The following is a 12,821-nucleotide window of genomic DNA, read 5'->3' as shown; positions in this document are numbered from 1 at the left end:
CAGCAAGAGAGGAAAATCAGCTTTTTGACTTTGAAGTGGGGTTTAAAAACCAGAACAGTGATCACAATTTTGGGCCATTTCCCAACCTTAGCTGAAAAGACCACCTCAAACTAGAGGACATGTTTTGGCTGGTTTCACTGACGGTAGCATGTCTGTGGTGGTGCTGCCTGAATTTGGAGTTTACATTGAAGTGATCTGAGAAACGAAGGGAAAGTGGAATCTGGCTCAAAACTTTACTGTGCCCAAACCCTCACCACAAAGAGTGGAGTGGTAATCTGGAAAGGCTTTTAAGTGGCTGCTTAATGTCAGGTTGCCTCTTTAGTTAAGGTTTCACTATGTTTAAAATAAATTATAGTGGTAGAACTGACCAAACAAGATATTTTAATGAACTAAATGGAAGTCTGACAGCAACTGATGTGAAGAAGATCAGTTCTACCTGATGTGGAACTTATAAAAGTAATGGTAACAAGCTGTTACTCTTTTGTACCTTCAGTTGGCCTGGGCTCTTTTGTGTAAGCATGCACAAAAATGTGATTTCTGACTTTGAAACTCTAAAACTCCATTGATCAATTGATAGAAGGTCTTTTACCTTGTCAGGTCTGAGTTCCTGTGCATGGGGTACTTTTTACATCACATTTTTCAAAAGGCTTCTTGAAATGAAAGTATTTTCTGTTTGTTGCATGCTCTGGCTGGTCTGGGAATGTCTGGTTTACTCCATCTCTCAGGACCGTTCCATAAAATCCCTGTCCCAGCTCTATTCTTACGTGCCCAGTAGACTCCAAGGGAATGGAATTTGCAAAGTTAGTATGTGAGGTAGATATTTTACTGAAAAATATTCTTGCTAAATGGACCTCACAATTGGGACAGAAGAGCAGACTTTCAATTGACCTTTTCCTTCCCACCTTCGTATTATCTCACTGTAGACTGTATGGAGAGGTGGGAAAAGTGTAGAATTACTCTTTCTCATGGAAGAAGGCAAAATCCTAAGCTAGTATAAAATAGCAGCTTCACTTACTTTCATGTATAGACTTGAGCTACATCAGTAATCCTTTTTCCAATTCTTCAGTGTGTTAAAGGTTGGGTAAGAGAAGGTGTTGACCTGGATAAATATTTCAGTTGTAAAAGCAAAAGAAATAAGATGTGAACTACTGTGCTCTTATTTTATAGTTTTCAGTGGCATGTTGAAAGAAATCAGTGTAGGCTTAATTATGGCTTGCATGGGTCAGTCTCAGTCTAACTTGAGATTCCTTCATGATAAAGATGAGAGTAGACAAAGTTTGTACTCTTGAAAGCATCTTACAAAGCCTTTTACCCTAGAGATATGTCATCTTCATGTTGCAAATACAGAAACTGAATTAAAGATGTTGTGTACTTGTCCTCATCTGGTGAAAGGGTATGGCAGAGTCTTAATGAGAATTCAGAAGTGCCTGGTAAATAACACCAAGTCTAAACAAATCATACCTGAGCACATAAACCAGACCTAACAGTCAAAATTATGATCCCAGATTTGTACTCATCATTTTCCTCTAATTTTAGGTAGTCTAATACTTCTGGATGTCAGTATTGTTAGGATGTGAACATCATTTGGGTTTTACCTTTGTAGGTGTGCAGAATTAGCATACCTTGAACAGCTAGGTTCCTGTCTACTGTTTAATTCTGATTTGATATATAGACAGTAAATTTGATCTATGTAATTAGAGAGCCAGGAACTAACTAGTGTTCTTAGACAAAGTGCATCTTACACTGCTACTTTCTTCTCCTACAGAATAAAAACAAAGTGGTATTGCTGTCTATTTCTAGACTACCTACCTTCTACCATCTCACTAATAGTGTTACCGTTAATTTATTTCATTAGAGGCGTGAATCTTCTAATCCAATTTGCATGCGATAACATCAGTTTGTAAGAGTTCACCAGTCACATTTTTCAGGCCAGATCAAACCCCGGCTTCCCCCCAGCCTCAAAACTTTAAATTTTGACTTATGATGCGATTCTCTAAAGGATTTTTCAAACCTTTTCATAAAACAGATTATTTTAATAGAAGCCTGTCTCTTTCCAATAAAGACTTGTAATATCTCTCTGTGGCAACTACAACACTTGTTTATGTGAAGAAGGAAAGCTATGAGGATTCCTTATCTTCTTTTAATGTGGCTTTGTAAATAATCAAATGCTAGTTCTTCACACATGTGGGTGTTAGTGATGGCTCATAATATATGACTCTTGTATGTACCTACTACTAGAAAATATTGTGATGACACAAGGTACTTTATGGATGAAAGATTAAGGACTCAGGAGCTATACTGGGAGTTTTTTTCTTTCCTTGTCCACTTTTCTAGTTGACCTGCTCATGCTGAGAGCTAACCTGTCCATGGAGGGGTTTGCCTCTGTGAAAACTGGAGTGCAAAGTGTTCTGGGATTCCCTGTCCTGGTTTTCTGGGATAAGTGGCCTTCTGTGCCAATCCAGTTCTTTCCTCTTGTGCATACATTACTTTTTGAGGGAAATTTGTATGTGAGAAAGAAAAACGGAAAACTTCCTCTTAAGGTGAACCCAATGGTGGAACAAGCACAAGTGACTCAGTAGAAAAACAAGAGATTATAAGGCAAGCTCAAAGTTGATCTTATGATCACTGAAGTGCAGCAACTGAGATAGAAAAACAGGTAAGTGTTAAATGATAGCGATGTAAGATAGATGGTGCAAAAGCTTGCAATTTCATGATCTCCTTACTCAGATTTTCACATACAGAGATTTTTTATGTGTAGAAGAATGATGTACAGCAATATGACTTCTAGTTTTATGTTAGAGCAGAGGAATTAACACATTCATTTTTTCTGAGCAGAAATATCTTTGAAATGAGTATCTCTTGAAGGACATTGAAGAATTTATCCCATAAATGGGAACAATAATAAACTAGGTTATTCTGAAAAAAATCTGAAAGTTCACAAAAAAGTATTTTTGTTTTATATTCACTTTTCTCTTTATTTATATTTGTATCTTCTGGTTTTCGTAGTTATGTCGATCACTCTCAATAAATCCTTTGAGTATATGTAAGCCCCAAATTCATTTCAGTATCCCACACATAGTCTGTGATGTTTTGAAGGAAAGAAATTAATTGCTGTATGTTTTAAACTACTTAGGAGCCTTCCTTTTTTCATTGCCTAAAGTAATAGTCTCCAAAAATACGTCCAAAGGGTAGATCTGTAGTTCCTTTGAAGTCAATGGCAGTTTACTCCAACTGAGGATCCATGCCAAGAGTATGTTTTAAACATACCTGGTCCATTTGCATCCACTTTAAAATTCATTTGTACTGCTCTGGCAGGAGCAGTTTGTGAATGAGAATTGGGTCTGCTGTTAGGCATATAATATCCTCTAGGTCATGATTGATTTAGCCTAAATTAAGATCATGCCTCAAGCAAATTTTCCCCCAGGCTCTTAGTTGTATTGGTTCTAGCCTGTGGTTGCAGAATGGGTAAGATAGTTTCCAACTGGATACATGAACCAATCTAGGGTATGTGGGTTGTTGTGGTGGTTTTTTTCCTATGTTGCTGGGTGTTTTGGGTTTGGGGTTTCCTTCCCAAAATTAGTTTTCAGATGGATCAGCAAGCTCCTGCAGATTTGATAATTGTTAAGTGCAGCCCAAAGATTAGGAGTTAGCAGGAACCTTTCAGTAACAGAATGTGATTGCAGTTTGGCTTAAGCAAATCCTGAAAGATACTTGTTTCAGAATTGAAATTGTATTAGTGTAACACTCTTCACAAAAAATAAACAGTCCACTCAAATTGTGTTTTATCTGTCTAGGTTTAAAAATAACTGGAATAATTCTGCAAGCAAAATACATCCTACTTTTGCTTGCAGTATAAGGTAATAATTCAGTATTGTAATGGGGATATATAGGCAGATATCCTGTTATGTGTACGTTTGTAACTAGGAGGAAAATTCTAAGGAGTTTGCTCAGATCATTGCAGTCTGGCTTTCAAACTTTACTAAAATCTTTGATTATTTAAGGAGTATGGACAAGTGGGAAACCAAGGCACACTCATACACCAGCACCAAATATGAATTTTAACGTGAGAGTGCTGTTTTTGCAGTTGCTGTTATTTTTTTCTGTTCTTCCCTTATTTGCCTCCTATGTTCTATTGCACTCCCTTATTGCATTGTGCTTTAAATTGCTGTAAACTCGTTGTGGCAGGAAACATGTCTTCCTGTGTTTGTACAGAATTATGCACAATGTCTGCCTTTTTGTCCTTTATTTAATGAACTGTAAGAAGAATGCATGTGGGCATGTTGGAATCTAAATAGTTACATTTACTAAATAAATATAACATGAGAAGTCTAGTTATTGATACACGCTGCTGCTTTGGTTATTTCAAAAGTGGCAATTATAACTAGAGGTTTCACAATCTGCTTAAAAGAATCTTACTTCTTTTCTATCTGTTGCAGTCTTGCTGTGCCATCATGATAAAAAAAAAATCCTTGTTTGCCAAGGAGTTGTCTGTAAAATTGGAGTTTTCTTACTGTTCCCCCCCCCCCAACCCGCCGTGAACCCTGTTCATTAAGTTGTTATAGACATATCAAAATGAAATTGATACACAGATGTTACATTGTTTGAGTGCAAGATTAGGTTAATAAATTCTGGTTCAGATAGTTACATTTACCTGAGTTGATACAAGACTTTCATACCTAATTTCTGGAGAAGTGCAGAAGCTGTTTAGCATGTATGCACTAGCATTCTTAAATGTGCACATGATTACTGGAATTGTATATAGAGCTGATGTGAAGAACCAGTTGTTCAAGTGGTTATAGCTGTGGGAACAATAAATAATTGTGCATATAAACAAGCTGCACAAATGTTCACGTAGATACCTGGGGTTTTTAACTGCTTACAGTGTTATTGCTCTAACAGCTAGATGAGCAAGAGGACTCGAGCATTACCTTGCTGAAGTCTGACTCTAGGCACTTGAATCCAGGAGTGTGAGGAATATTATCTTAAAAATGCTATAACAATCTGTAATCTATAGGTATCTTTTATGTGTTTATTTATTGAACTGCTTGTATTTTTCCTTCTGTTTGTGTTCAGAAGTGCCTTGGCCTTTTTAATGCTGAAGAGTTAGGTGCATACCTTGCACTGAAACCTGAACTTTCACTAGGTGATTCTGGTAAACTTGCTGAGAGCCAGCCAGATTATATATATCATACTTCTGGGGAAAAAAAAAATCTTTCTCCATATAAAAGAGATGCCACTCTGTTAAACCTAGTCGTTAAGCTGTGACCAGGCTTGTTTTTCAAGGAACTGAGATGTCAAAAAAAAAATCTGACCTGCGCAATGGAGAAGGTTGCAGAGACCCCACAAAGCAGTATGTCTCTAGAACTGGAAGCATGACAGCCTTCCTCAAGGTGATGCTATATGTGAACTTGTCTCCTAGTCTGAAGTTAGTGGTATGTCAGTGTTACCATTCTGATCTGAGGACCTGAGGTATTCTGCAGTGTTTTGTGTCTTGAAGGTGGATCTTGCACAGTAAGGGCATACCATAAAAATTTGTTACTTAGTGGGCAGTGGTTTACAAGTGTCTTCATAGCATAAGGCCATAGTTAAACAGGAATGTTTTAATTTTTCAGTGAAAGGTTTTAATCGTTATCATGAGTGGTTTGAGGGAAAATGTGTCTGTAAGTAAGAGAAAATTTGAATTCATGTGAGTTTAAAATCTGTTAGGAAGCTTGCCTGCAGCTTTTTCTGCTTTGGGAAAGATGTAAGACAGTGTGTGTACCCAGATTATTCTCATGCATCTCAGTGTAGATGATGTAGAGCTTCTGCATCAATTCTTTTGCATTTTTCATTGAACCAATTGCTTGATTTATACAGTTAAAGGCATGCTGTAAATTGTCTTCTTGTTGCAGTTTTCTGCTTTCAGAGCTTATCTGGGTGTGGTCTAGTATGAATTTCTCAGCTGGTATCTGACAATCTGGTTTGTGGAATCAGTTTTGCAAGAATGATGTTGTAAGCAGCCATGCACCCCTAGTGCTCCGTAGTTGTGTGCTTCTCAACCACAGAGATACGTTGCTTGCCTTTTACAGGCACAAAAGCTGAAGCATGGAGGTCCCTCAACAGCTCAATGCTGGAATCTCAGTGTCAGCATAGTAGCCACTGCATCTTACCACATATAGTCTGTGTACATTTATTAGCCAAAGATAGTACGATGCTTCTCACTATTTTCGTTCTGTAGGACAGATTCCAAGTTTTCTATCTCAAGGAAGACTGACTAATAATGTTCAGTGAACATTGTGCTCAGTGAAATGAGAGTCATGCTACAAATCCTGTCTGTAAGGAAGATCACTGTGGCTGTGGGAAGTCCATCGGATGACTTAAAAAATATTCTTATTTGTCTAAATCTGTTTCTGCACCAGATTGCTTTGTTTTGCCACAGCAGTTTCTTTTTTTGCAACTAGTTGTGTTTTTACTGATGAATAAGACTACCACCTTGCCTTACATGTTTTTCAAATATTTCTCTGAAGTTAAAAAAAAGTTGAAAAATGAAAACATCTAAACATCTTTGCCATACCATATTCTGATGCAATGACCTAACTGAATTTAGTATGTATCTTTTTAAGAAGCGAAAACATCTGAAGAGGTAAATGCTGAAATTCTAACTGTAAGAAGTAATTTGGGGAGGAGAAGGTAAGGTTCTCACGTACCTGAAAATGTAATTGCAGTGTTTCCTCACTGTAATGGTGTATTGCTGCATCCACCCTTCTCTTTGTAAAAGATGAGTCGTTTCAAGTTGGACATTGTTCTAGCCAGCAATTACATCTGAAAGAGGCAAAAATGGTAATTTATCTGAACCACATAGGTCAACCATAAAGCAGATTAACCTAATGGCTTTGTTGCTGCTGTGTTAGAAAGTAAGCTGTTGGTCTTTCTGGAAGAATTCTATCTGCAGTATTTTAGAATGAGATCCAGAATAGAAGCTCTGAAATCAATATTAAGACACTTACAAACCACAACTATTATAATTTGATTTGATACTTCTTTTAAACTGCCTCAGAAATGGAAAAGGATTTTGCAATTAGGCAATAATACGACAAACAAATTGGCCTCCTCCCATAACTTTTACCAGAAATGGCTAATTTATCTGTAAATGATGTAGGTCATGCATTCTCTTTACATTATTGGGACATACAGACTTTTTCTGTGCATTTGCTGTAAATATAAGAACAGTCAGTTCAGAGAAAAGAGAGAGCATGTTGATTTAGTTGATACTCCTAGTCACTTGATTCTTGCGTACCTTTAATAAATTATATGTAGTCTTTATTGACTTCTATAGGATGGTGAATTAAAGTGTATTCTAGCATGTGATCTCTATTTGTAAAATGAAGTTCATAATGGTCACATAGTTAGTAACTGGCCAAATATTTGGGGCAAAATACAGCAGACTTTCTTGTGTTAGACTTGAAGTATAATGCTCCAGTGATCCTCTTTTTTGTTTTGGTTTGGGTGTTTTGGGGGTTTTTTTGGTTCTTGTTTTTTTGGGTTGGTTTTTTTTTTGACAGTGCTTCAGAAGATGTATGCTTGGTGTATATCACAGTTCACTTTTACTTCTTCCAAACAGCATTGTGGTATTAATTTGGGCCAGTTATCATTCTTGGTCAATACTGATTATACTGTGTCATGCACAAATGAGTCTTTCTGAGCAGTTTCTAACAGAAGAAATTTAACTTCTGTGGACCTTGCAGCTTAGTGTAGTTTTCATTTGCATGGTTAAAAATTAAGTTGACACTTCTGTCCATTGTTTTCTGTGATCACATAATACTCTATACCCAGTCCTTTTCTATTCGTTGTATGTGTACAGGCTATCTATGTTAATATTCCTTGGTTTTGTTGGTGTTCAGTTCTGTTAGAAATGCTCTTTGCTCTGTATGGTTTGATTTTCTTCAAGTATATACTCCTTTTTAACATCAAAAATATTTTGTTAAATAGTTGGAGTTTATTTTAGTGATGCTGGTAATTATTGCTTTATGATTAGTTCTGGTACTGCATGAAATATGAGGGAGGAAGTAGATTCGATATATTTGTATTCTAAAATATTTTGGAAAGAAAATGACTTACAAAGCAATATTAGGAAATAAAGTGCAGAAAGTTTTTTAGAGAGTAGGTATCAGTTCAAAGAATCTCTGCAAGCCAAATTTTTAAGATTTTGTATTCCTTATTTGTTTACTTTTCTAGTGATACTAGGGAATGTTTTGTTGCAGCAGCACAGTGAGATGTCAATGTTTGTGTTAGCAAAGATCATGTAAATGTGGTATGAGCTAAGGTACACTAAGCTGGGACTGCTCTGACTGCGATGGTGGGATAGTTCAAGAAGCTGTATGTTTGAGTGAAGAGGGGTTTTTTTAATACATATTTTATTATTCTGAAGATGTTAGTTCCTTTCTCCCCAACGATTTAATTCTGAAAGAGTTGAGTACTATTTGCTGCTTGGTTTCTATTCGGGTTACATAGGGTAACTCCCTTCCTTTCTCTCCCATTGTGGTTAACGGTACATACTGCTTTGGTACAGTTAGAAAGTTTCTGTGCAGTTTTGCTACTGTTCTGTCATGTGGAAACGCATCTGGCCATATCACTTAGTAAAATCTTCTTTTAAAATATTTTGCAACACAAAAATTACTCTTCCGATGAAAAGTTTTGCAGTTAAAAATATATATATATGTTCCTATATCTATCTCTTTGCTTTTTGATAAGTATGTATATCTTCTGTAAATGGAATTGGCTTCTTCAGGTCAAAGTAATGTGCTAAAATTCCAATTTAACATAGAAAATGGAGTACAGATATATGTTTTGAGAAACAATGGGGAAAATACTGCAGTACTTTTTAAAAATCAATTTAATACTAGTGCTGTGAAATCTGAAGCATTGAAAAGATCTGAATCCTGCAACAGCTAAGTTCTTCCTGGTATCCTTTATCCTCCTATAGTCTGGAATAAATGGTGTGTATTTGAGCAATGCCCACTCATTTATTAGTGGGGTCTACTCTTATTAGTATTACGGCACTTGAAAAGAGAAAGAGAATATTTATGTACAACTTAATTATCCAAAAATATGTTTAAGAACTTTGTTCTATGTATTTCATTACTCAACTTTAACGTCTCCCATTCTTCACCATGGTTGAGAGATAGTTCTCAAATGTTTTTTGGTTTCTGTCTTTGATGTTTCAGTTTTGTTTGTAATTTTCAGAATACCTAGATATTTGCCTTGTCTCTGCAGAGACATTCTGTATGCACAGCCAAAATGTGAAATATTTGTCTTGCAAAAGACTTTCTGCATTTTTTAGTTTTTCATATAAAAGTTCTTCTATATCAAGTTTGTTTGGATTTCCTTGTAGATGGATTTGTTTCTAGGCATGAAAAGCAGTCTGACAGATCTGTGCAGAAGTGACCTAATTTTATACTGTAATGTTATGTTTAATTTTATTCTGACACAGTATTGTATTTTACATTACTCATATTTTTCTTCTAGGCAAACGGAGTGGGCGTAGTAAAAAATGGAAAGAGATGCTGAAGTTGCCACCTGTTAGTCATTGTGAAGGTATTAGATGCTCAATCGGTAGGTGTCCTGTAGAATGGTCTGTCTGATTTTTTTGAGAAAGAAGGGTAAGAGTTTGGTGGTGTTATCTGAAAGGATTCTGTCTTGCTTCTGAATGCTAATTAGCAAAAAAAAGCTATTAAAACTTTTAATGTGATGGAGAAGATAAATTTATAAGAAGATAAAAGCTCTATCACAGCTCCTTGTTTGTTAGAGGAAACTGCTCCTAAAGGATAAATCTACAAAGCCATGAATTAGAAAAAGGAATCATGTTGTGATTTGAATGACGTGGTAATATGTTTCACTTTCTTTCTTAATGTCTTGAAATTTTTTTTTAACCTTTTCTGTTATTATCTTGTATTACTCCTTTCCAAACAATCTTGTTTGCTTTGGGATTGCTGTTTCACAGTGTTGTTGCTTTCCACCCCCCAGCCTAAATGAAACTTAACCATACCATTCAATGTGTTTTTAATAAATGTGATAGGCTATAAGAGACAAATGTGGCTGGGAGTGAGTGTTTCATTATTCTTTGGGATCATTGCATGTTTTTGATGTCTTGGCTAAATATGTTAATGTAAAATCTTCACATTTTAGTGATGTTTTTCTGACCTATTTTCAAATGGGAGTAAGGACCATGCTATGACAAAGCTAAAAATAAATAAATATATTTACTTACTATTTCTTTCTCAGAAAGAGACTATAACCAGCTTTGTGACAAACAGCCAATAGGAAGACTTCTCTTCAGACAGTTCTGTGATTCCAGACCAGATTTGAAAAGGTGCATTGAATTTCTGGATGCAGTGGTAAGCAGTGAGAAACTGGAGATGTGTATCAGTAGGCAATAGCTCATACATCTTTGTTTGTAAAAAGTTTGATTTTTGTGCTGGTTTTGGCTGGGATAGAGTTAATTTTCTTCATTGTAGCTCATGCTGTGCTATGTTTTGGATTTTTTACCAAAACAGTGTTGATAACAAGGATGTTTTAGTTATTGCTGAACAGTGATTACACAGCATCAAGGCCTTCTATTTTTCTCACGCTGCCCCACCAGTGAGTCAGCTGGGGGTGCACAAGAAGCTGGGAGGTGACACAGCTGGGACAGCTGACCCCAACAGACCAAAGGGATATTCCAGACCATACGATGTCACGATCAGCAATAAAACCTGGGGGAAAGAAGCAGGAAGGGCTGAAGTTAATTACGGTGTTTGTCTTGCCAAGTAGCCGTTATGCATGATGATGAAGCCCTGCTTTCCTGGAAATGGTTAAATATCTGCCTGCCAGTGGGAATCATAGAATGATTTGGGTTGGAAGGGATCTTAAAGATCATCTAGTTCCAACCCCCGTGCCATGGGCAGGGACACCTTCCACTAGACCAGGTTGCTCAAAGCCCCATCAAACCTGGCCTAGAACAATTCCAGGGAGGGGGCATGCACAACCTCTCTAGGCAACCTGTTCCAGTGCCTCACCACCTTCAGAGTAAAGAACTTCTTCCTTGCATCTAATTAAATCTACCCTCTTTCAGTTTAAAGCCATTACCCCTTGTCCTATCACTACATGCCCTTGTAAAAAGTCCCTCTCCAGCTTTCTTGTAGGTCCCCTTTAGGTACTGGAAGGCTGGTGCAAGGTCTCCCCAGAGCCTTCTCTTCTCCAGGCTAAAAAAACCCAACTCTCTCAGCCTGTCTTCATAGGAGAGGTGCTCCAGCCCTCTGAGCATCTTCGTGGCCCTCCTCTGGACTCATTCCAACAGGTCCAAGTCTTTCTTCTGCTGGGGGCCCCAGAGCTGAATGCAGTACTCCAGGTCTCACAAGAGCAGAGTAGAGGGGCAGGATCACATCCCTTGACCTGCTGGTGACACTTCTTTTGATGCAGCCCAAGATATGGTTGGCTTTCTGGGCTGCAGGCGCACATTGCTGGGTCACGTTGAGCTTCTCATCAACCAACACCCCCAAGTCCTTCTCCACAGGGCTGCTCTCAATCCACTCATCAGCGAGCCTGGTTTTGTGCTTGGGATTGCCCCTACCCATGTGCAGGACCTTGCACTTGGCCTTTTTGAACTTCATGAGTTTTTGTATGGGCCCACCTCTCAAGCCTGTCAAGGTCCCTCTGGATGGCATCCCTTCCCTCCAGCATGTTGACTGCACCACACAGCTTGGTGTCATTGGCAATCTTGCTGAGGGTGCACTCAATCCCACAGTCCATGTCGTCAACAAAGGTGTTAAATAATGCTGGTTCCAGTAAGGACCCCTAAGGGACACCACTCGTCACTGGTCTCCATGCAGACACTGAGCTGTTGACTGCAACTCTTTGAGTGTGACCACCCAGACAATTCCTTATCCACCGAGTGGTCCATCCGTCAAATCTATGTCTCTCCAGTATAGAGACAAGCATGTCGTGTGGGACAGTGTCAAATGCTTTGCACAAGTCCAAGTAGATGATGTCAGTTGCTCTTCCCTTATCCACCAACACTGTAACCCCGTCGTAGAAGGCCACCAGATTTATCAGGCACAGTTTGCCCTTAGTGAAGCCCTGGTGGCTGTCACCAGTCACCTCTTTGTTTTCCATGTGTCTTAGCATAGTTTCCAGGAGGATCTGCTCCATGATCTTGCTGGGCACAGAAGTGAGACTGACTGGCCTGTATTTCCCTAGGTCTTCCTTTTTTCCCTTTTAAAAATGGGGGTTATTTCTCCCCTTTTCCAGTCACTGGGAACTTTACCAGACTGCTACGACTTTTCAAATGTGATGGAGAGTGCCTTAGCCACTTAATCTGTCAGTTCCCTCAGGACCCACGGTTGCATCTTATCAAGTCCCATGGACTTGGGCACCTTCAGGGTCCTCAGATGGTCTTGAAGCTGATCTCCTGTGGTGGGCAGTACTTCATTCTCCAAGTCCCTGCCTTTGCCTTCTGTGACTTGGGCGGTGTGGCTGGAGCATTGGCTGGTGAAGACTGAGGGAAAAAATTCATTGAGTACCTCAGCCTTTTCCATATCCCGGGTCACCAGGTCTCCTGTTTCCTTCAGAGAAGGCCCACATTTTCCCTAGTCTTCCTTTTATCACCAATGTACCTATAGAAGCTTTTCTTGTTGCCCTTGACATCCCCAGCCAGATTTAATTCTATCAGGGCTTTAGCTTCCTAACCTGATCCCTGGCTGCTCGGACAATTTCTCTGTAATCCTCTGACGCTACCTGTCCTTGCTTCCACCCTCTGTAGGCTTCCTTTTTGTGTTTGAGTTTCTCCAGGAGCATCTTGTTCATCC

At 38.5% G+C, this 12,821-nt stretch overlaps 1 protein-coding gene across 2 annotated transcripts in view; it reads left to right on the top strand.

Annotated features, from left to right (window-relative positions):
* GRK4 (G protein-coupled receptor kinase 4) overlaps positions 1 to 12,821 on the top strand; it is a 43,908-nt gene that overhangs the window by 1,383 nt on the left and 29,704 nt on the right. For both annotated transcript variants that reach the window (XR_011326636.1, XM_069794822.1), the window contains exons 2-3: positions 9,505 to 9,591; positions 10,261 to 10,373. Coding sequence is in view for 1 of the 2 variants with exons in the window: in XM_069794822.1 (XP_069650923.1) it covers positions 9,505 to 9,591; positions 10,261 to 10,373 (200 nt within the window). In the remaining variant the exon portion in view is untranslated. The remainder of the gene's footprint in view (positions 1 to 9,504; positions 9,592 to 10,260; positions 10,374 to 12,821) is intronic.

This window comes from Haliaeetus albicilla, chromosome 1, assembly GCF_947461875.1.
Source record: "Haliaeetus albicilla chromosome 1, bHalAlb1.1, whole genome shotgun sequence".
NCBI lineage: Eukaryota > Metazoa > Chordata > Aves > Accipitriformes > Accipitridae > Haliaeetus > Haliaeetus albicilla.
The sequence above is the reverse complement of the archived record's forward strand: the minus strand, read 5'-3'. Positions and strand labels throughout refer to the sequence as shown.